The following is a 23,617-nucleotide window of genomic DNA, read 5'->3' as shown; positions in this document are numbered from 1 at the left end:
TACAGCTACCTATCTAGTTTACCTAGGCATCCTAGCAGGTAACTTTAATAGCTTAAAATTAATCCACTCTCTAGTTATTCCGTTGTCTAGGAATCGAGCGTGCAACTAAACTGTTTACCTTACTTAGGTGGTGTAAAATTGGGCTATTCTGTCCGAAACTATATTTTTTTAGGTAATGCCTAAGATTATTATATTATTGTAACCATTGGTGTTATGCGTAATCTTTATGACGCAAAACCTACCCACCAATATTTTTGTTTGACGATTGATGACGACGGCTGTTTGGGTGTTCCCTACTTTTAAAACCACGTCTGTATTAGAGAAATTGCAAGAAAAAGTGTTCAAATTGTTTGAAAATATTTTAGTGTTTCAGTAAAATCAATACTGCTAACCTAATAAATGGTTCTGGAACAAATATATTATGTGTATTTATTAACAAATTTATTCTGTATTAATTTATTATTTTGTATATTTTTTTCAATTTGGACGTTTAAATATGTAATACGGATATACGGAAATGCGGAATAAATATTATTGCCAGTTACAAATTATGGAAAGTATTCTTTTTTTTTGAAAATAAAAAATCATTTGTTTTCCTTTTTCTTCGACTCTTGTTGACTCCGCGCGGTTTCACCCGCGTGGTTCCCGTTCCCGTAGGAATATGGGGATAATATATAACCTATAGCCTATATATAGCCTCGATAAATGGGCTATGTAACACTGAAAGAATTTTTCAAATCGAACCAGTAGTTCCTGAGATTAGCGCGTTCAATCAACAAACTCTTCAGCTTTATAATATTAGTATAGATTAGACCCGTTTATTTGAATCAAACACTGGTAAAACTTGATACATGTGAAGCATCATGATCGATTATACCGGTTTAGCAAAAATGTAAGGACTTCGTATATTTGACTCAATAGGTAATATTTCTCAGAAGTTTCCGACGCATATGAACAATTCCACGATCCCGTATCTCCTGATTGAGCTCGACTTTCCTATTATAGAAAAAAGCAAGGCGTTTGCAATCACCCACTATTTCGCTATCGAACTTTTTACAAGCAATTCGGAACTCTATCCCCATGTAAATAGAGGTATAGAAATCCAATCATACAAAGAGCATGTGGTCTTGAGAAAAAAGGGACAAGAACCAGGTAGAAAAGTGAATACAAAAGATGCGTTCGTTCGCGCCGTGTACAAACCAAACGCTTTATACAGTTCCGTAACTTGTTTTATAACTGTATCTATATTGTAATAAGAACTAGAGTCGTGTGAATGTCTATTGTATAGTTGTAAATAGATTGGTAGAGCATTTCGAGTCTGAGCTCCTTTTGAAATGAACGCTTATTGGCGGTCAAATTTTATAGCTACGCGTATAGTTTTAACTTTTAGGTTAGTTACGTTTCGTTCGTGATAAGGGATCATGCTGCTAGTGTTTTTAGTGTTTTAATTAGTGTTCTAGTGTGTTTTTAGTGTTGTTATGGTGCTATAATAGTGTCTTGGAGTTGTCCGACCGGAATGCGGTACGTTTACCTAGTTCCTTGACCTTGGTTCGCTGTTTGGAATGTCTTTTGAGGTTATGTTGATGTCGGAAGTTTTGATTCACATTTTTAGATAGTGTGTTCTTTATTCTAATATTATGTTCTTCTAAATTTGGAATATCGCTTGGTATTTTAACAATTCTTGATCAGCAATAGTAACTATTATTTATAGTTGAGCTTTAGGATCACTTGTGTTGATTTGAACTTTCAAATGTTTGTTAAGTTACATGGTTAAGGTTGTGGAGCTTTTGTTATTTGTTGATCATTGCTACATTAGTAAACTAAGTAGGTACTATTTGACTTCTTACAGACATTTTAAAATGTTATGTTGAATCGACTGTAAGCTTTAGGCAAACTTTTTAAAAGTACTTTAAGTAAACTAAACTTCTTTGAAATAAATGTTCAACAACATTTTAATTGGTTAAGTAAGTAATTTGAAAGTTAGTTGCAAATTGAATTTATTGGATTTAAAGCCTGATTTTCTATATCTTTCATTAAATGCCTTAGATCTACTTAATTTAAAGTTTATATTTTACAAGTGCTTTTGAGAGTTAAGTTGTAAAGTCTGTAGTAACCGGCTTTTTTCTCTTGAAACTATAAACTACAAAGTCTTTTTCATTATCATGTTTTTACATTAGGAAAAAAAGATTTTTTATTTTGATTAGGTTAAGATTATGATGAAGTCATATACGGTATAGTGTTCGTAGAACTGACTAGAATGTAAAGGGTATTTTAGTCTTGAAAATTATATTTTATAACTCAAAGAAAACCTGTTGAATACACTCTTTCGCTATTTGTCACAAGACGTCAATTTATTATTGGTCTTGAAAGGTATCTAAAAATATACCTATCACCAAACATAGTATTTACCCACAAACTCACAAGTCACTCGTTTTGTAAATCTATAGAAAGGGCCCCAGAACTGAACCCTGTTGCACGCCAATATTTGTAATGGCGATTCATATGTAGATTGTAGGTCTAATTTTTGCCTCTTTTGATTTCTGTTACTAAGAAGAGAAACAACTGAGCACAAGAGTCATATTCTTCATGCCATAAAGTGAATTTTGAAAATAGACTGATGATGATATTCTTAAAACCCTAATGTATTAACTATAATAATCAAATTTGGCTGAGTTCCAGACCATATATTTACTGGGCTAGTATATTTGTTATTAGGCTATGATCTCAATTTCTTGGTGATTCCTGTCTTCGGTAGTGTAGCCACTTGTTTGACAAAAAAATCAATTCACCAAGCAATCATCAGTAGTCCGATCTTTATTCACCAAGCAATCATCAGTAGTCAGATCTTTATGTGATAGTTCATCCGGTGAAGAACTACCTCTGCTTCCACGAAGCATTGCTGTGTTTCGGTCTGAAAGCCTTGGTTACCAGTGTAAATACAGGCACATGAGGCCTTGATTAACTCAGAAAGCATTTTGTTGTATGTGTTATTTGCATGCCCTGCGAAATGGTGCTTTAAGAACGGCGTGGTGGATCCAAGCAGCGAATTCCCTGTCCAATGAGCCTCTAGCAAGTAATGAGACATTCAATTAGGATAATAATGATTTTTAAATTAACATTTTCATTTCCAGATGGCGCGTTCTACATAAGATGTAGCTTCGTCCTACTCTTGTACACCATGGCAAAGGTCTGCGGGAAGGAGATGGCCAAACAGGATTCCGGCTGGCGGAGAGTGTGTGCGGTGTTGTGTGTGATTGTGTTGTGCTGTGAGTGTGTGCGCGGGAAGCAGATGAGCGAGACCCTGCAGAGGGCGCTGTCGGCGGTGAGGGGTCCGAGTCCTGGAGCCAAGAAGCTGCTCAATATCCCCGAGGATGGAGGTATGTAAAGATGCTTAGAGATTTTCAAAAATCAATAAAATCAAAATCTGAAACTAGTGAATAACTTACATTCTAGGATTATAAGGCATTTTCCTTCTACTTTTGTATATTTTTAGGAAAATCAACAAGTTCAAAAGGTATACGTACGTAAAATACGTAGAGTAAAAATACGCTTTGACTCTACTAATAATCGAAGTAACGTGGATTATATCATTCATCATCATTATCAACCCATATTCTCACTGCTGAGCTCGAGTCTCTCTCAGAGTGAGAGGGGTTAGGCCAATGGTCCACCACGCTAGCCCAATGCGGATTGGCAGACTTCACACACGTATAGAATTAAGATAATTCTCTGGTACGCAGGTTTCCTCACGACGTTTTTCCTTCACCGTCTTGAGACACGTGATATTTAATTTCTTACACAACTGAAAAGTTGGAGGTGCATGCCCCGGACTGGATTGACCAGACCCACACCAATGGAGGGAATTGGAGGCAGAGGTCATATCCACTGGGTTATCACGGCTCGCATCGTGGTTATATACCACTAGTCTATTGTGTGAAAGACCAAACACTTGGTCTTCATCATATTACATATTAAACCATCTCAAACATGTCAATTAAAAAAAAACGTATCATATTCATAATATAGTTTAAAAACTACGATTATCATGTACAGACACTGATAATCAAAAAGACAGGTCAAAGTTATACCCCTCTTTTTTACGTCGGGGATTAAAAAAAAGTATTTCTCTAACATTCTGACGGCCTGTGTGTCATTAGTAAATTGTTTTCTAGATAGACGCATCCATTTCTGAATCCACTTCCATTTCGCTGATAAGATAGTGCAGCGCAAAAACCGGCGAAACAAAAATACGGTCCTCGTTTTTGGGACTATAAAATTCAAGCATTTTTTCGAAATCCCCTTGAATTTCATTTAAACAAGCCATTAAACCGGGAAGACGCATCAATCGCACTTTTATCTGTGACTAAGATATTTTATTTAATATTAGTGTTAGATAGGATAAAGCGAAACAGTGGAGAAGATTTACTTTAGGCGTTTTATTATGATTATCTTCTTATATACTTAAAACTAAATTGCAGTTCGTAAGTCTTGCCGAGATTAGAAAAACAAAACTCTCAATAGTTACACGATTATGGCTCTCTAGTTGTGGGTTTGATCCCCTGTTGTCTTAGCGACTAATTTTAGGGGAATAATCGTCAAACTGAAATAATAGTTGATATTCTTAAAAATATTATAAAGGCTCAAAATATCCTTTTAGTAGTAATCTAAAAAAAATATCCTTTTAGTATTTAGAGTAATTGAAAAGAAGAAGAAGAAGAAATACTTTATTGCACACAAAAATAATTAAAAAAAAACATTAGAGTACAATTAATTGTAACCAAAATGAAAACTTCAATTACAAAATAAGTATAATATAAATTTTACAAACACTTTTGAAACGTCAAGAGTTTGACTATTTGTAGACTGTTTATTTATACAATTAATTTGAGATCTGTTCTGTTTTGTTTAAAATAAAAAAATATAGTATGCGCCCATTCATCAATATCAACCCATATTCGGCTCATTGCTGAGCTCGAGTCTCCTGTCAGAATCAGAGGGGTTAGGCCAATTGTCCACCACGCTGGCCCAATGCGGATTGGCAGACTTCACACACTCAGAGAATTACAAAAATTCTCTGGTATGCAGGTTTCCTCACGATGTTTTCCTTCATTGTTTGAGACACGTGATATATAATTTCTTAAAATGCACACAACTGAAAAGTTGGAGGTGCATGCCCCTAAAATTGTAAAACTTCAATCCGTTCTATAACATAGTTAAAACTCCTTTATCTGTGCGCATTAAAAGCACCGCTCTGTAGTAAATGGCTGAGAGAGGCTAGGAGGGAAAAAAAATAGCTGACTAATTCAGGGCAATCAGTCTTGCACGATAAAAAGACTGTTCCACCTCGCTCAGAGCTGAATTGCTCTATATAGGAACTTTTTTTTCATTCATTACTACCTTTTGCCTTCGGTTTTGCACACGTGTATTGGTTTTTTTTTGCTCAACAAGTAAGCATTTTACTGGGATGTCAGCTCATTATAGATGTGGATGGAGTTTAGTATGTAAATGCGCATTAAAAATTGATTAATCAGAATCTTTACTAGATATATTATGTAGAGGTAATTTTAGGGAGGTTTAGGGGTAATCACTGGATCTACTGAATCGATTTTTTTCTTCTTCTTTTGAAAATTCTTTCACCCAAAGATAGCCACGTTACTTGTATGTGTCATAGGCTATATTTATTCCCGTATTCCGTCAGGAAAAGGAACTGCGCGTGTGAAACCGCGGGGCATCTGCTAGTTTCATTAAGGGGGAACTTGGAATTGTGATTACCTTATTCCTTTTCTTACAAGAAAACAGGTCTTCTACTTGACATATACGAAACTAGTGGACGCCCGCGATTACTTCCATCTTCGTCCCTTCCGTCCACCTTTAGACCTCCTTAATCCGGCCCTGTCGCATAATTTGTTCTTAATGGACGTCTACTTTCTATAAACTGCCTCCCTTTGTACGCCAAGCGGTTTTAGAGATTTCGTGATCTTTCGCATTAATTATATATTTAGATTGAGAATCTATGTAACAAGTGTCATCCGATACCTAATGGTGGATATAATACAGTAGGTAGATGATATTTCTCAATTGATTTAATGTTTATTTTAATAGGTTGATGATAAAGACCAAAATAGTGAATAGGCCAGCTGGTCCTCTTATTCAGTTATTCAAATAGGCTGATGATGTTACTGAACTGAGTTTATATGGAATATAGACTACCAAGCTGTCTGTCCTATTAGATGGAATATTCCAAGTTGAGGCAGACTCGTTGCAAAAGCCGGGTCTCAATACAGGAATATCGCTTCGGGATTTAGGTCCAACCTTTCAAATTCCATTAACGAATTGGAAGTGTATTCAGGCATAATTAACGCCCGTCCGTTCTGAAAGCTTGCTTTGAGGTCGGTACAAACGGGCAAGTGATGTCAACAAATACCTCTATCTCTGTCTCACTCTGATGAGTTCCTTTTCTGGATGCTGCCTGGACATATACGATTAACAAACGAACGCTGACATACTTCTCATTTTCTAAAATATATCCATGAACAATTGAAAAATTTGAGGTTTTTGAAGATTGTAGATCATTATGGATCTCCAATCTTTAAAGCCAGTTCTAGCTAGTTGATATTATTAGCAATTGGCTCATAATCATCATCATCATATCAGCCGATGGACGTCCACTGCAGGACATAAGCCTTTTGTAGGGACTTCCAAACATCACGATACTGAGCCATCTGCATCCAGCGAATCCCTGCGACTCGTTTGATGTCGTCAGTCCACCTGGTGGGGGGTCAGCCAACACTGCGCTTACTAGTGCGGGGTCGCCATTCCAGCAATTGGCTAGAATGACATTAATGAAATTTTGAAAGCAATACATAATTAATCAAACGCACTACATATTATATCCATACTGAAATGGGTACATTTTATTTTAGTTACAGAATATGTTGCATTAAGATATGTAGATATTTCTATTTTCCGACCATTTTTTTTTAAACCAAAATCCATCATTACCCACTAAAAGCTAAACATTCGAAAAGGACAACATCAATGGTCTTGTATTCTAGTATATAGGTTCAGGTAAATTACTTAGATATAATAGCGATACAAATACAAATTTTTATTTCAAACCTCTGTGTTGGCAAACAATTTTTGACGGCCTCCGTGGCGCAGTGGTATGCGCGGTGGATTTACAAGACGGAGGTCCTGGGTTCGATCCCCGGCTGGGCCGATTGAGATTTTCTTAATTGGTCTAGGTCTGGCTGGTGGGAAGCTTCCGCCGTTACCACCCTACCTGCAAAGACGTACCGCCAAGCGATTTAGCGTTCCGGTACGATGCCGTGTAGAAACCGAAAGGGGTGTTGATTTTCATCCTCCTCCAAACAAGTTAGCCCGTTTCTATCTTAGATTGCATCATCACTTACCATCAGGTGAGATTGTAGTCAAGGGCTAACTTGTAAAGAATCAAAAAAAAACCCCTATCGAGATGGCTTACTTACTTTAACGAAAACTTAAACTAAATTAGGTAAAACCTCGTTCAAAATAAAACAGGCACAACTAATACGGAAAACGTTAAAATAGCAATTGATTATGTTCATAATATAAAGTAGTACTCAGATAGAATCCGGTAACCATACTCACCTGTTCCATTAAGCCAGTAATGGCGTCACGTAGTCTCATCAAAGTCGCATTCGGGATTGGCGTGACTCGCGAGATTGGAGAGAGTGGGTGTACAACGAGCATAGATACTTCAGAATCATGAATATAGTATCAACATTTGCTTAATGCACTTACTTAATAGTGGACGTGTACGAATTTATTTCCATGCATTACTTGAGATATCAAGAATTTAAGAAATAAACTTTATAAAAGTAAAGTAACAGAACACACAAAATATCCACTTAATTAGTGCATCATCAGGCTAATCTACAGAACAGTGTTTTGACTGGACTGCTTTCACATATACTTATAGATAGTACAATAAAGTAGACTAAATAAGTGATGCGGTAGATAGAATTAAGTCTGAAGCAACACAAAAGTTTGGTTTCATTGAATGTTCATTTATTAAATGAAATAGAAATTAAATTGACATTATAGTTACCATCCTACCAGTGAAGTGCCATCAAGCAATTTAACTTTCCAGTTTGTTGCCGCGTAGAAACAGTCATAGATGTGGGTAGAATAAACTTGATCTTTGATTGCATCTTCACTTGACATAATGATAGATTCCCCCGTTATTCTACTCCTGAAGTCATTTGACATTTGTTTCTACTCTTATTGCAGTGTTGCTCTTATGAGGCTTACAGAAAAATCTGAAAAGAAAAAAAAATCTTTAAAATTATAACAGAGTATTGGGTTATCTCTCTTACTCGATCTGTAATGTGCATATAAATTACAGCAATATACTGCAACTTTCTTTCCGTTATCATGACAATTCATAAGAGAAAACCCTCTAAGTTTCGAACTACGGATACAAGCATTAAAAAGTTGCATAAAACTTCCATACGATCTAATTTATCTAGCCACAAATTCCAAGAATTTCGGCATAACCTCAATTCGAACCAACAATGACTGCGAAAACTTCGCCCTGCGCGATTGTAAAGACCCTTTCCTTCTTCCATAGATCCTCAAGTACGACGAAGTTGGTTTTTCATTCCGACAAGTTGGCAGTTTAAGGGCTCTTATTAATTAGGGTGATTTCTTACGGCGTTTGGATTAGGCAAATATTTAACGGTTCATCTTGTAAACGACAATCCAATCAATATTTTTAAGATATTTAAGAACCAATCTGGGAGTTTTTTTCGTAGTTAAGTCGTTATTGGTTCTGGTTCTTATTCAGTTTTAAAGACTTTTTGTATCTTCATAATCAAAACTTATTAAGTCAGATAAGCAGTCGGTCTCAAGGTTTGGTCTTGATTGATTTTGTTCGATAGTCTTTTTGTAAAAATACCATAAGTTAGATACTATTCTAATTTTTTCCATTTTGAATACCTAATAGTAGCTGACTTTTAAAAAAATCTATCTATATTACCCATAGTTTGAGAAATCATGCAAATGACAACATTTATGATGTGTCTAAATTTATTAAATAATACTTTGATCCCACAAAATTGTCTACTAAATATGTATAATAAAACGCAATACAACCTAGTGTAATACTTAGTTCAGTTCAGTATAGTAAGTCACTTGCGTCACTTGTGTCTGCAATAAAGACTAGGTATCTATCTATCTAGATTTAGTATATACAGTCAAGTAGGGACAATTATACTTTTCCAGTAGGCTAGTAACTAAATGGCCGGTGTCTACTACCAGACAAATCTGTAAGGCTAGTTTTAAGCTACGATGAAAAAAAAACAATAAAAAAAATCGGACGGTCACTCTTATCCAAGGGTTAATATAAATATTAAGACTACGTTTCAGTTTACGATGCAAGACAGAGAGGAAGTGCACGCGTGTGGAGCCGCCTAATGGCTATTGTAACAGTATCAATAACCAAACCCAGCCAAATGTTCCCAACACAGCTGACGTAACTTTGAACGGTTTCATTTCCATGATATTCCCCGGCAAATCTGCATAACTTGAAGACGAACGATACTGCCACAATTTGACAAGTTGTACAGTTCTTTATTATTATATGCTTTTGTAGCGCATCGGGGATGTTCGCGTATGCGCGTGTTGACTGTTTTTACACCACAATGCGCAAACGTTGTGGATCCTTGGTACGTAGGGTGCAGGGCGGCACCAACAGCATTCTTGCAATGATTGCGAGCAGGTTGGACTGTAAATATGTGAATCACAGCTGTTCCATGTCAAATGGATTGGAGCGGCAGTGACACACATATTACTAGTAAGATATATTTAATAGAATAAGTTTGCTATAGTTTATAAGTTACGAACACATTCTATTTTTACTAAATAAATAAATTATTATTATATTATTATTATCAGCCTCTTCTAATAACCTACTGTAGGGCATATGTCTACTATTTGTTATGCGTCAACAAAGCAATGTAATTACATTAGTGTGGGTGCATATTATATGTCATTACAGTAATAATAATTAATGACCAATACAGTTGTCATTAGGCGAGAGTTGTTTTATATTATAAGTTACAGATTTCCTGCTTAAGTTAGTGGGTTACTGACTCAATACAATGACTCTGGAAACCAACTCCGGATGTCTTAGTTACTTATAAAGCAGCTTCAGTCGAAAGTAACTGGGCCAGTTCAGCTCTCGACAAGTTTAAAATACCACACAAAAATGTTTTTTGATTTGTACATCTGTGGAGCACTTGTACAAATTCTTCTTTAAATTGTTGTTGAGCCTTTCATTGCCTAACTGTACATTTGGTAAACGGAGGCCAAGCTCACTTCTCCGGGTTTAACTACCGTTTTGCATTTAAATGATAGGGATATATAATAGCCGTTTGGAAGGATTACATCGGCGTTCCTTTCCGCGGACGATAATGTCCTCCCGAGGAGTGCCGCAAGGTAAAATGTTGTGTCCGAATTTATTAAAACTTTATATTCAAAAACAATAATAAGCAGGTCGATAGCTTTTCATTTACTTTTTCGTTGCAATCTTTATTTTTGAGAAAGCGATAATAATATTTGAAATTCGAAATTAAATAATACAAATGTGAAAATAAATGACGTTATGACTAAGTTAAGATGATGTTAAAGACACTAATTTTAACGTTTTATCGTATACCGAGATAATTTCCCGGTTTTTGCGGTAAATAATTCAAAAGATATTTTTATTGGAATTTCCTGTCCATAAACAATATCGCTATTCCTATAGTTAAGGATACCGGGAAGAGATATATATTAGTAATAAGAACTCTTTTATATCAAAACGTTCTTCATTCTTTCGTTCCTGAAATGTATCATTATTATTCACATATTATGTTATGAATAGTAGAGTTAAATTTTCATAAATACATTTAAGTAACTTCTGCGTAGGTTTGTATTCAATATATTAGATAGTGTTAAATAGTTTACAAATAGGACGTACGTAGGCTCGACGCATGCATTTGATATGCATTTGTATTGTATTGTAAGTGACATCTACATAATCGTGATAACAAAACGCATGTCCCGTGCCTTCGATTTGAATAACTCGCAAATTGTTTCCTCTCGGGTTCATTGTCTTTTGCAACACTGTTGTTCTTTACGACATTGTAAAATATAACAAAAACTGGCAGTACTACTAACTACTTACTAAGGTACCCGTTCCCTTTCGAATACGGCAATATATAGTCTATGTTATTCGGTATAACATAAGTTTAGATTAAATGTTCTTGTATTTGTCTATCCGTCTCCTATAGCGATTCAATATGCTTGAACTCTACTCGACCAACTTCCTTTATAGCTATGACAATTTTTGATGTGACAACGTCTTATAATTCGATGGAGCCGGCTGTACTCGAAAATAGATGACGTCATGTGTCGTTCCCCCGCTCTAGGGTTGCTAACTTTTATTACAAGAAATAAAGTATATTCTGGTCTATGAAGATTATTAAACAAAATTTAATTTTAAACACGTTTTTCTAAAATACTGTTTAATAATATTGTCACGTTAAATTATCGCCAGTAAACCGATTTTACAGACAGCCGATTTTTTTGATATTTTCAGATTAGATTGCCTGTGATCTCATCTTCGCACATGGCTAAAATAAATGTCAATATGTTTGTCCAATTAGTTCTACCTTATTGATGATTTAATTAGGGTTCCGTCTTCTTTTGAACGCTAGATTCCTCTAAATTTAATCAGTAATTTATATGGACTAACTATATGTGACATACATTTGAAAACAAACCCGTTTTTGAAAGTCTGTTAAAAATATATACTTCTAAACAATAACCTAATTTCACAGTTAAATCCTATTAGATCTTAATGTTTGTTAGGAAGAGATTCCTCGCTCTAAACGGTGCCGGGTGAAAATGTTAATACCTGGAATTGTTCTACGGTCGGCTTGGCTTTTGTTTGGTATATTGGCGTCGTTTCTTGTGTTGTGGGCACTCGACCGCTTGTTTCCACATTGTGAATGCTGTTTGCAGGTTTATTATAAAACTAACTTTAGATATCAGTTGAAGGGAAGGTTTCCCGTCATCATATAGACGATTCTTTTATACTTGTGGCGTGCACAGGGCTCTTACCTAGGATAGCCACTGTACGTACAAATAGTACAAACTCCGAATACAGTAAATTTTTACTAATCTAAGAGTACAAAAAAGAAAATTCCTCAGGTTATACAGTTTCGTAAAATATTCTCAGGGTATGTTTTTTTTAATTCTTTTCAAGTTAGCCCTTGTCTACAATCTCACCTGATGGTAAGTGATGATGCAATCTAAGATGGAAGCTTGTAAGGAGGAGGATGAAAATCCACACCCCTGTCGGTTTCTACACGACATTGTACTTGAACGCTAAATCGCTTGGCGATACGTCTTTATCGGTAGGGTGGTAACTAACCACGGCCGAAGCCTCCCACCAGCTAAAATAGGTATGCAGTGCGTTTATACATCTATGAAGTGCACGCCACTGCATACAGGTGGAAAATAGAGCCTCATTTTTGGAGTCTGTTACAAAATAAATTCTTTACGCACTTTACTTTGTAACTGTACACCAGACAGACAGTGCAACGACTGAACCAACAGTAGAAGAACAATGGCGTCTACAACTATTGTTAAAAATACAACCCCGTCTGTCCCCTGGGGGCGGAAGACACCCTTACTGCCCTTGGAGTTCAAAAGGCATTTGTAACACGTTTAACAATGGGACAAAATGGCCGCTTTCATTGTAGGTGTTTAATCTTAGTACAGATTCTGTGAATGTGATTTTTACAAACTTTTTTACTTGCCCTGTTAAATCTTGAATGCTTTTATACTTTCTGCGCATTAATAATGCTATAGTAGAAATTAAATATCACGTGTCTCAAACGGTGAAGGAAAATCATCGTGAGGAAACCTGCACACCGGAGAATTTTCTTAATTATCTGCGTGTGTGAAGTCTGCCAATCCGCATTAGGCCAGCGTGGTGGACTAATGGCCTAATCCCTTTCATTCTGAGAGGGGACTCGAGCTCAGCAGTGAGCCGAATATGGGTTGATAATGAAATGTTGAATGACTCGTATATGCCACAAAGAGGTGCTGTGTACGATTTGTAGCTAATTAATTTAGGATTTTAAATATACCTATGTTATCAACCCATATTCGGCTCACTGCTGAGTTCGAGTCTTCTCTAAGAATGTAGGGTTAGGGCAATAGACCACGCTAGCTCAATGCGGATTGGACCATTCCATTGAATTGTTCCACGATTGAAAAAATCGTGAGGAAAACCTGCATACCTGAGAATTTAATTAATTCTCTGCGTTTGTAAAGTCTGCTTATCCATTTTGAACCAGCGTGGTGGACGGGGTCTAACCCTTCTCCTTCTTGAGAGGAGACTCGAGCTCAGCAGAGAGCTGAATATGGGTTGATAATGATGATAGAAGAAGAAGAAGAAATATACTTTAATGTTCGCTAAAAACTAAAATAAACAATAACTTATAATAAGACTTAGAAACTTATAAGATGATTGTAAAATATAAACGCTACCTTGAGACCTGCTGGCCTATTCAGTATTTTAGTCTTTATTATCAACCTATTGGAGTGGACAACAAAGTGTCATGTACAAACTATATTATGATATCCACCGTAAGCTCCGGATGACATTTGTAATTTGTATCATAGTATGTGGATGACATTTTGTCAATTGATTGGTTTTTTTTATTTTGATGGGTTGATAAATAAAGACCAAAATAAGAAATATGCCAGCTAAAGCAGCGGTGCTAACGATCACATTTTACCCTCCTTCTTTTTGGCCTCCGTGGCGCGGTGGTGTGCGCGGTGGATTTACAAGACGGAGGTCCGGGGTTCGATCCCCAGCTGGACCGATTGAGGTTTTCTTAATTCAGGTCTGGCTGGTGGGAGGCTTTGGTGGCTAGTTTTCTACACGACATCGTACCGGAACGCTAAATCGCTTGGCGGTACGTCTTTGTCGGTAGGGTGGTAACTAGCCACGGCCGAAGCCTCCCACCAGCCAGATCTGGACCACTTAAGAAAGCGTCAATCGGCGCAGCCGGGGATCGAACCCAGGACCTCCATCTTGTAAATCCACCGCGCATACCACTGCGCCACAGAGGCAGTTAAAATTCGTCATATTAAAATAAGCATGACAATCATCAGAACTTCCCCGGACTCTGTCACATACTAATAACACCAAATATTTACACATACAAGAGTAAATCCAGAGCCGTCTGAAGCAAACAACGCAGCATCAACAATCTCCCAACATCCCCGACATCCACTTAACCGCCGCGCCGACATTAAAATGCAGCCATGTTTACGTTCGTGTTTGTACTCCGCTTGACGTGTTGATTGATAAATATAACGTTCGGGAACGAAGGTGTTTGTTTACAACTTCTTAAGCTGGGATTACATGCTGCCTAATGTGACGACGAAATAATAATAATTGTTTATTGCAGGTTATACACCAATTTAAAACGTATAAATAATAATTAAATAATAAATCTAAATTTAATACGTAATAATATAAATATTAATTAATTAGGTATCTACCTACATTAAAACATTTCTTTATGAGAGCAAAATTTTTTTTTTATTTTTATTTCTTGTTCCTATCACGATGCACGGTAAGCCAATAGGAATAGTCGAAATGACGAATACTTGTACTTGACGTTCGCGACAAGGTCCGTGTGAAAAAGATTGACAAAATGTCTATCTAAAAAATATAAGGCGATATATAAATTTACGAGAATTACTAACAGTAATTCTCGTAAATTTAATTTTAAGTCTTCGACTAATTATTATCACCATTTTCTTATTATCACCATTTTCATAGGTGATGTTTCGGAAGTACTTCTAAACTAAGCCTAATTGACGTAAATAAATATATTGATAATTTTTCAAAATATTTAAAGGTGAATAATTTCGTCATACATGCTTATCGCTTAGCTTTAACAGTTTACGCAGCACACGCAATGAAAGCTCTTAAAAATGAATATTTTCCCTATTTTTGCCACAGTTTATGGTTCCGACCTCAACAAGCAAACAAACTTTTTATCTTTCTATAATTAATAGGTATAGATTTATACTCCTACGTGTACTTGTTGTCGGTGTTCTTACTACTTAAATAAATAGGTCAGTGTACTTCGCAGTCTAGTTTACTGTACTGAAACGATTGACATCGATGGAAATATTCTAATAGGAATAATCTTCCAGCAACTAGCTGTTTCCTGTTACATGTAATTAAATATTTTCCAATCAAAAGTTAATAGTAATATCTTATAAAGTAATCTTTGTTGACGATACAATCAAGGACATTCAAAATTCTTCGTTATCTATACTAATATTATAAAGCTTTGTTTGTTTGTTTGATTGAACGCGCTAATCTCAGAAACTACTGGTCCGATTTGAAAAATTGTTTCTGTGTTCGATAGCCCATTTATCGAGGAAGGTTATAGGCTATATATTATCACCGTATTCCTACGGGAATGGGAACCACGCGGGTTAAAGCGCGCGTCGTCAGCTAGTCAAATTATAATAATATCGACGACCGCAGTGTAACCCAACCCTAAGTTTATGTTGCTCTGGTATACATCAGTGGGCCGAAATTTTACACTCAAACACCGGAAGTAATCAAAACGACTACTTTGTTAGGAACGCTCCACTAATTACTGGTTCACGAAATATGCGGTTCGTTTATACGAAATTATATTTGACTCTCGGCTTCGTCCGCCATCTTTCTTTTTCAACCGATTTCCAAAAAGAGGTTTTCATTTTAAAATGAATATGGGTGACTGCCTCGTTTTATCTTGAGGCAATTTCAAATATTAATTGATACAAGCAACATCATAACAAAAATTTTATTCAAATGCTTTTCTAAACTCAACAAAGTTTTGTTTAATGGGGTTTGAATATATTGTTTTTTATGATAGATTCGGGTAAATAAGGTCAATGTTAACTAATTTATACATAAAAAGCAAAGATTGTCTGGATATCTGCAATATAAATAAGATTATAAAATTTCAAATCTATTCTAAATCTTTTATCGTAATTAGATGAAAATTCGTACAGTTTTAGCTTCCTTACATCAAATGTGACATTCAACTATAAACATAAACGCACAAATAACAAAGATATTAGTAATTTTGTTTGAACGCCCATACAAATCTAACGATCATTCGTCGTAGATCATGTATCTAAGACGTCATTAGTTCGTACCAATTTGTATGGGGGTTTTTCAGGGATCCGCAAATCTGACCCTTTAAATCCCTGTAGCTCCGAAAATAATGATCGCAGATACCCTGTTACTTTTACAAAATTGCTTTACTATTAGCATACTCTTAATTTATATACAACTAGCGGTCAAGCTTCGCTTTGACTTACGCCTACCCCTACCCTACCCATACCCTACCCATACCCTACTCCTACCCTACCCATACCCTACCCATACCCTACCCATACACTATCCCTACCCTACCCCTAACCCTATCCTACCCCTACCCTACCCCTAATTTTCTTTGCTATAAACCTCACGGAGCCCGAGACCTTTCCAACGAATGCAAAACAGTGGAAATTGGTTTGTGCGTTCTTGAGTTATAGCGTCAGGAAGGAAAACCCGACTTATTTTTATATAGTAGAAGATTTATATAAAAACTGTCATCATCCCTATTAAGCGTACCCTAATTAGGAACTTCTATTTGGTTTTCAAGTCTATTTCAAATCGTTGCCGCAAAGTAAAGCGTTGTCAGAACGTACAAAGTCACCGCTATACAACATGATTCATAGAAGTTATAGAGCTGACACACTTTACTATCCCAGTAGAGCCAGTTCCCTTTGTGGTTCCACCACAACAGCCGTGCTTTCCTCAAATTGGGACACTCAAACAATATTCAAGATTTTACTTAAAACTACTACACTACTTCACTCACGAAAGCGATTTTCAGATAGCATGGGCACGGTGACAGTTGCCTTATGACGTCCATAATACGTACTATTATCGCGAAACGTGACCTTTCAAGAGCGAAACGAACTGTCACCCGCATCGTGCTATCTGAGGGCCTAGTGGCAGTTTGATACTGTTACTGTCACGTAACGTAAACGCGAATTTCTAAAGAATTGAAACAGAGCCATCTAGTGGCACTACTGCACAACTGTTTCAATTCCAAATAAATTTGCATAAGCGTCAACATGATAGTAACAGTATGAAAGTATTGAAAACTCCCACTAGGCTCACTGAAAAACACTTTAGCCATAATACCACAATGGTGAATCCCCTAGTTTCTGAAACCGTGATTAAATAATTAAAGCAAGCCTGAAATTCAGATAATAAATACTAACATTGTACAGAAAAAATATTTGATTGATTGTTTATATTGAATAGGTAGGTAAGTAATAACATTAGGGCCGATTTGAAAAAGTATATCGCCGAAAGATAGCTACGTTATCAGCAAGTAAAATAAGATATATTTTTATTCCCGTATTCAAATGGAAATAGGAGCTACGTGGGTGAAACCGCATTTTATCTGCTGGTTATTTGATGCTATATAAAGTTTAGTTTTTTTTTTTAACTTTTCATGGTGATGTCATTGCACACCTCCTTGTATGAAATATAAAGGGGCAATGGAAACGTATGGCGATCCTTTTAGGGGTGATAGTAGAGATCATCAGCTATCAAATTGCATTAGATTATAAGGGGCAAATATGTACCGATTTTGAAAAAAAGGCTTTTCTCTTTTATTAAGAAATGTGGTTACTCTACTTTAAAGAAGATTATAAAATAAAACTTACGTATTTAGTAGTTGTTTTTAGTGTTTTTTTTGCAGGAGAAATCGTTACTTACTCTTACTTATTTATATTTATCAAGTATTTTCATATACAAAATACATTCACAAATATACTATGTCAGCAACTGAGACTGAAATGAGGCATACACTTTTACGGACTCTATCAAACGTACCTTACACTAAAATTTGCTTCGTGTGATAGCACCTATAAAACAATACAACGTGCATCTAACATGCAAAACAGCACCATCTGGCTGAGGTAACAGAGTTTATTTTCCAACAACAATTGAGAAACAAGTGGACACTACCAGTTCCCACGATAGAAAATTGAATGAAAACATCCATTCCGTTTGTAGACTACGATTGGAGACGTTGTTCTAAGTCCATTGGGACTGTTGTTAATGACTTCAATGGATTTGAAACTCTGCGACGCTAACCAAAAGATTCAAAATCGAATGTTAAACTTTAACAATAAGTGCACAAGTTGGTACCGAACTAATTTCGTTGTAATAACTCAGACTTAGTTAATATTTGAAATGAAGTACGTATTGATGTCTGTACTGGTGATAACTTCGAGTTGTGAGATACATTGAAATACTTAGTTAGTTAAAGAAATAATTTTAAATGTCTCGTTAACTCAGTGGTTAGTTAGTGCGACTACCATAGAAATAAAATTCTAATTCTAATAAAACTTGTTATAGGCGAATATTACATCGACGAGTATAAGATAACGGAATCACACCACTGGTGTGATTAGGTAGAGCAAAGCGATAATAATAATAAAAAAAACCAAGACAAACTTCTAAGAGGATATCATGGGAAAATTTTAAGAGTAGCTAGTAAGTACTCTCTATATTTTTCCATGATATCCTCTTAAAAGTTTATCTTAGTTTTTTTTTTAAAGAATATTCGCCATATTTTTTTATAATAGTTCTTCTCCAACTAGTCGGGAAAGACTATGCTAGGAGTGGGTATTGTGACCATCACACGATCAATTATAGTCATGGGTGCTATAGAAACGTGAGAATAATTGACCGTTTGTGGCTAGCATTAAGGGCTAGTAACTTCCCTAGGTACATATGCATAGGTATTGACATAAATTATGTAATTGAATTCTATACATAGAATACTAAAATCCGTTTGATGCGTCCGATGCATACGATGTGGATCTGTGGACGCCTGTCATTCACAAAGCCTTGTGCAATATCGATAGGTACCTATAGATGTTGATCTATGCCTGTGTTGTAGTCTGTAATAGTTTGGTATTGTTGGAAATTAATTGAAACCAGGAGACTGATTGTCACCAACATTTTGGAGACATTGGGATCAAGTTAAACTGGTAACTTGGCAACGAAGTACGGAATTGAGATCGAAATGTTTCAATAAAATGGCTGAATCAGATGACTGTTTAAAAAGAAATTCATACTCTTGTCGGAGTATAAGGGGTTTCACATCAGAAGCGGTTGTCCGCAAACACAATTAATAACACATAGAATGAAAGTCTGTCAGGTCCAACAACTCCCACTAAGAATGTTACCAATAAACCCTGAGTGGCAGAACTTGTGAACGATATGTGTAGGGTTAAAGGCGCCTTTGATAGATATCTAACACTCCCCTTTTCCACTCAAGTCACTCTCCCCGCCTATCCCAAGTAACCAATAAAGAATTACACAACAAGAGATGTGGACGGCTCGAACGCCACGAGCACTGAAGCCATCCGTACCGCAATTCGTTGCAACGCGGCGATAACACTCTAATGAACATTATATGTAGAATGAGAGCGCACTATAGCTAGACATATTTATACCAGGTGCAATGGTTCCTAACAAACCGATTCCCATCGGGTTACCTATTGAAAATACACGAGTTTTACGGACGCCAATAATTTAACGTGTTCAGCCAAAAACACATTCAGATTAAAAAACAATGAGATATGGGGCTCGGGGCCCCTTTGTGGGTTTCACAAGATATTAATAAAACGCGACTATGTTTTTGGAAGATACGATGTATTCGCTCTAAAGTAAGTGGTCGCCGTGTAGTGGTCGTGGTAAATATATGATAAAACTTGGAGTACACCGAGCCTCACTGGTGTAGTGAGGCTCGGTGTACTCCAAGTTAATGAATGGGTTAACTACGACAAATTTCAGTCTCCGCTACTGGTAAATACGGTAGCCAACTTTAAGAGTTTCAAGTGTTCAAAACCTCAAACCTTTAAAGCGTATCGCGAGAAATCTTGTCTTCAGTCGCCAGTCGATTAGCTTCGTGGTAACCCTAGCGTAGGGTTTTCACGAAACTATAAATCTGAAGACTGACGACTTCCTCATGATATGCTGTAGAGAAAGTAAAAAAAAAAATCGGTTGTCTGTAAAGACGGTTTACTGACTATAGTAGAACGTGACAACGTCAGAAAATACTGATGGAATGGTTGCGTTTTTCAAAAGAAATTTTCAATTTACGTATTTAAAATAATAAATATTTATTTATTATATTAGTTATTATTATTTAATGAATATTACCTAAAATTTATTGAATTGCAATTTCCCATCTCACAGGATATTTAGATTAATTATGTTTAGGTTGCCTGGAAGAGATCACTATTAGTGATAAGGTCGCCTTTTGCCTAAAAATTTATGTGTTCTTTTGTTATTTTCTTTTTTGTGCAATAAAGTTATTATAAATATAAATATAAATAAATAAATAAAATACTGTTTGTTTTTCTAAAATACTGTTTAATAATCTTCATAGACCAGAATATATTTTATTTCTTGTAAAAAAAGAGCGAGGGAACGACGCATGACGTCATCTTTTTTCGCATGAATTTTAAGACTTTGTCACGTCAAAAAAAAATGCGTTTATCACATCATAGTAGCAGAGCAAACAAAACAAAAATGTATTATAATAGAAGATACGAAGGTATTAACGTTTTAAATTAAAACTTTTTTTTCCATCATTTATGCAAATGCAAAGGCTTTAGAACAAAGTGAAATGGATAAAGCTTTTTCAACCGTAGAAGCAGCTAGTTACTGCGCTAGTTCCATTCAGCTGCGCGATACGCCTCACGCGCTGTTGTAGCGTGTCTCCGAAGTTGGAACAAACAAGTTTCAAAGCAAACGTACAGGGTTGTGACATATTAGAGAGGATGACGCGATTCAGTACAATATTTCTGATATAATGGGTGAGTGAGGAACCTCCTTACTCGCCCTAAAAATTACTGTGTACGACCTTCTATCTAAAAGTCAAGCGAAACCTTGTAATATGTTGTTCGAAGCTTTCCGCTATAAGAGCATTATACAGAAATGACTAATCAACAGCCTGTATTTCGTCTACTGCTGGACATAGGCCTTTTTGAGAGCGCGCCACCACACACGATCCTCCGCCTTCCTCATCCAGCCACTTCCCACTACCTTCTTGATGTCGTCGGACCATCTAGCCAGAGGGCGTCCTGCGTTTGCTGGTACGCGGTCTCGACTCCAGAACACGTCTGCCCCAGCGGCCATCTGTTCTACGACAGATATGGCCCGCCCACTGCCACTTCAGTTTGCTAATCTTTTGGGCTACATCAATTATTTTCGTTCTCCTACTACGTAGAAATGACTGTCAAGTGTAAATACAATGACGATAACTCATCATAATAACAGAAGTCCACAGATTCGCATCGTACGTATCGCATCGAACTGATTTTATCTACCGTGCGGATCAGTGGACGCATGCCTCAATACACTGCTATTTGTAACAGTTAACTTTGGGTCGTACCTATACTATATTTTGGTGATACTGAAGAGCAAGTTGTTGGATTGTCCTGGCTACTTAATGTCTGTGCAAATATTCGCTGTTAGCAGGATAAGAACTCCTAGACACAATATGCCTGAGGGACTTCTTAGGACGATGACACTCACAATGGTTTTTCGTCCAGACGACTTCGTCCTAAAATCCACAGTTTCCCTAAAGAGTTACCTAAGTTACCGTATTGCAACCAAGATATAGATGATGTTCGACCTACAACCGGTCTCAGGCCTTGTAGAGTCTTTGTTGTCTTTTTTTTTTTTTTTTTTTTTTTTTTTTTTTATTCTATACAAGTTAGCCCTTGACTACAATCTCACCTGATGGTAAGTGATGATGCAGTCTAAGATGGAAGCGGGCTAACTTGTTAGGAGGAGGATGAAAATCCACACCCCTTTCGGTTTCTACACGGCATCGTACCGGAACGCTAAATCGCTTGGCGGTACGTCTTTGCCGGTAGGGTGGTAACTAGCCACGGCCGAAGCCTCCCACCAGCCAGACCTGGACAAATTAAGAAAATTTCAATCTGCCCAGCCGGGGATCGAACCCAGGACCTCCGTTTTTGTAAATCCACCGCGCATACCACTGCGCCACGGAGGCCGTTGTCTTTCAAGCAACTCCTTACTCTTTCATATCGCCACACGATTGTACTTCTAAAGTTTATTTTCCGCTAAACTACAACCAACATGTCCTCACCCCGATATAGTGCCGAGTCCGTGCCAGTCATTTATCTCATTCAAATTCTAGTTTGCGACACCTAATGCGACACTACATCAGCGGTGGAGGGGGGTTTGGCATTTTTCACAAGATCCCGCGGCAGAGCGATTGAAGTGCCTCGCCGGAGCTTCCGGGTCATTTGTCTTGTGTTCTTGGAAATAATTTTGGCCTACAATTTTGTTATTGCCACGTTGGAAAATTAATTTTGTCCGCCACCGCCCCTGATCTTTTGTGGGACGGTGTCTCATTTGTTTCTGGTAGTAATTATTTCGCTGGATGGAAATGTTTAGATGTTTGCCAATTACTTGTTTAAACATTTCGCTTTGTTGGTCTTTTTAAGTTATATTCATTTCAAAGACCAACCAAAGTTATTTATTTACAGTATAGTGCTGTTGAGCCGTGATAGCCCAGTGGATATGACCTCCGCCTCCGATTCCGGAGGGTGTAGGTTCGTGGCATGCACCTCCAAATTTTCAGTTGTGTGTATTTTATAAATTTAAATATCACGTGTCTCAAACGGTGAAGGAAAACATCGTGAGGAAACCTGCATACCAGAGAATTTTCTTAATTCTCTGCGTGTGTGTAGTCTGCCAATCCGCATTGGGCCATCGTGGTGGACTATTGGCCTAACCCTTCTCATTCTGAGAGGATACTCCAGCTCAGCAGTTAGCCGAATATGGGTTGATGATGATGATAGGGCTGTCGGTAATTGTTTCTTTGGTAGTTTTGTTATGTACTTAATATGAAGGTTTTCTTTTTCTTTTTTTTTATTCTGTAAAAATCCTTTAGCCGTAGTTAAGACGACCGTCATAACATGGTTTCTGCATTCTGTAAATTAAAAGCGCTCTTTGGTTTCCATGGCAACTTCGTTGATAATCACATTATAATTTTGACACCCTTTAAACATAAAGTTCAAATTCGAATAAGACGTGTTATTGGCGAAAGATTCTTTGTTGAGTGTAAAATAGCGGAATCTATAAGTATAGATTCTAGATGGCGCTGGAGTCCTTTACGCTGCGCTAACGTTTGTTGTTACAAATGGTATAAGTAAAATCTCAAATTGCGAATAAATGTATGGAATTCGACCACTTTTATTATAAGTATAGAGTATAGATATTTCTTAGAAAAAACTAAATTTAACTCAAGACTGGAATCTAGGAGCCCATGATTCGATGTCTCATAATCTAACTCCTGAAACAACATGGGGTCATCACTCCTTTTGGAAATTGATCGAAATAAAGGTGACCCCGAATTGTTTCGACCAGATTGACCTCTCGACACAG

At 36.7% G+C, this 23,617-nt stretch overlaps 1 protein-coding gene across 2 annotated transcripts in view; it reads left to right on the top strand.

The window, feature by feature from the left end:
- The window catches only part of LOC112055973 (uncharacterized), a 743,744-nt gene that overhangs the window by 216,810 nt on the left and 503,317 nt on the right, over positions 1-23,617 (top strand). Inside the window, exons 1-2 of one of the 2 annotated variants that reach the window (XM_052889303.1) lie at positions 1,363-1,521; positions 3,132-3,377. In XM_052889303.1, coding sequence (XP_052745263.1) covers positions 3,179-3,377 — 199 coding nt within the window. In that variant the 5' untranslated portion in view covers positions 1,363-1,521; positions 3,132-3,178. Of the gene's footprint in view, positions 1-1,362; positions 1,522-3,131; positions 3,378-23,617 lie in introns of those variants that run through there. The other variant, XM_052889302.1, reaches the window with a different exon arrangement.

Source organism: Bicyclus anynana, chromosome 25, assembly GCF_947172395.1.
Source record: "Bicyclus anynana chromosome 25, ilBicAnyn1.1, whole genome shotgun sequence".
Lineage (NCBI taxonomy): Eukaryota > Metazoa > Arthropoda > Insecta > Lepidoptera > Nymphalidae > Bicyclus > Bicyclus anynana.
The sequence above is the reverse complement of the archived record's forward strand: the minus strand, read 5'-3'. Positions and strand labels throughout refer to the sequence as shown.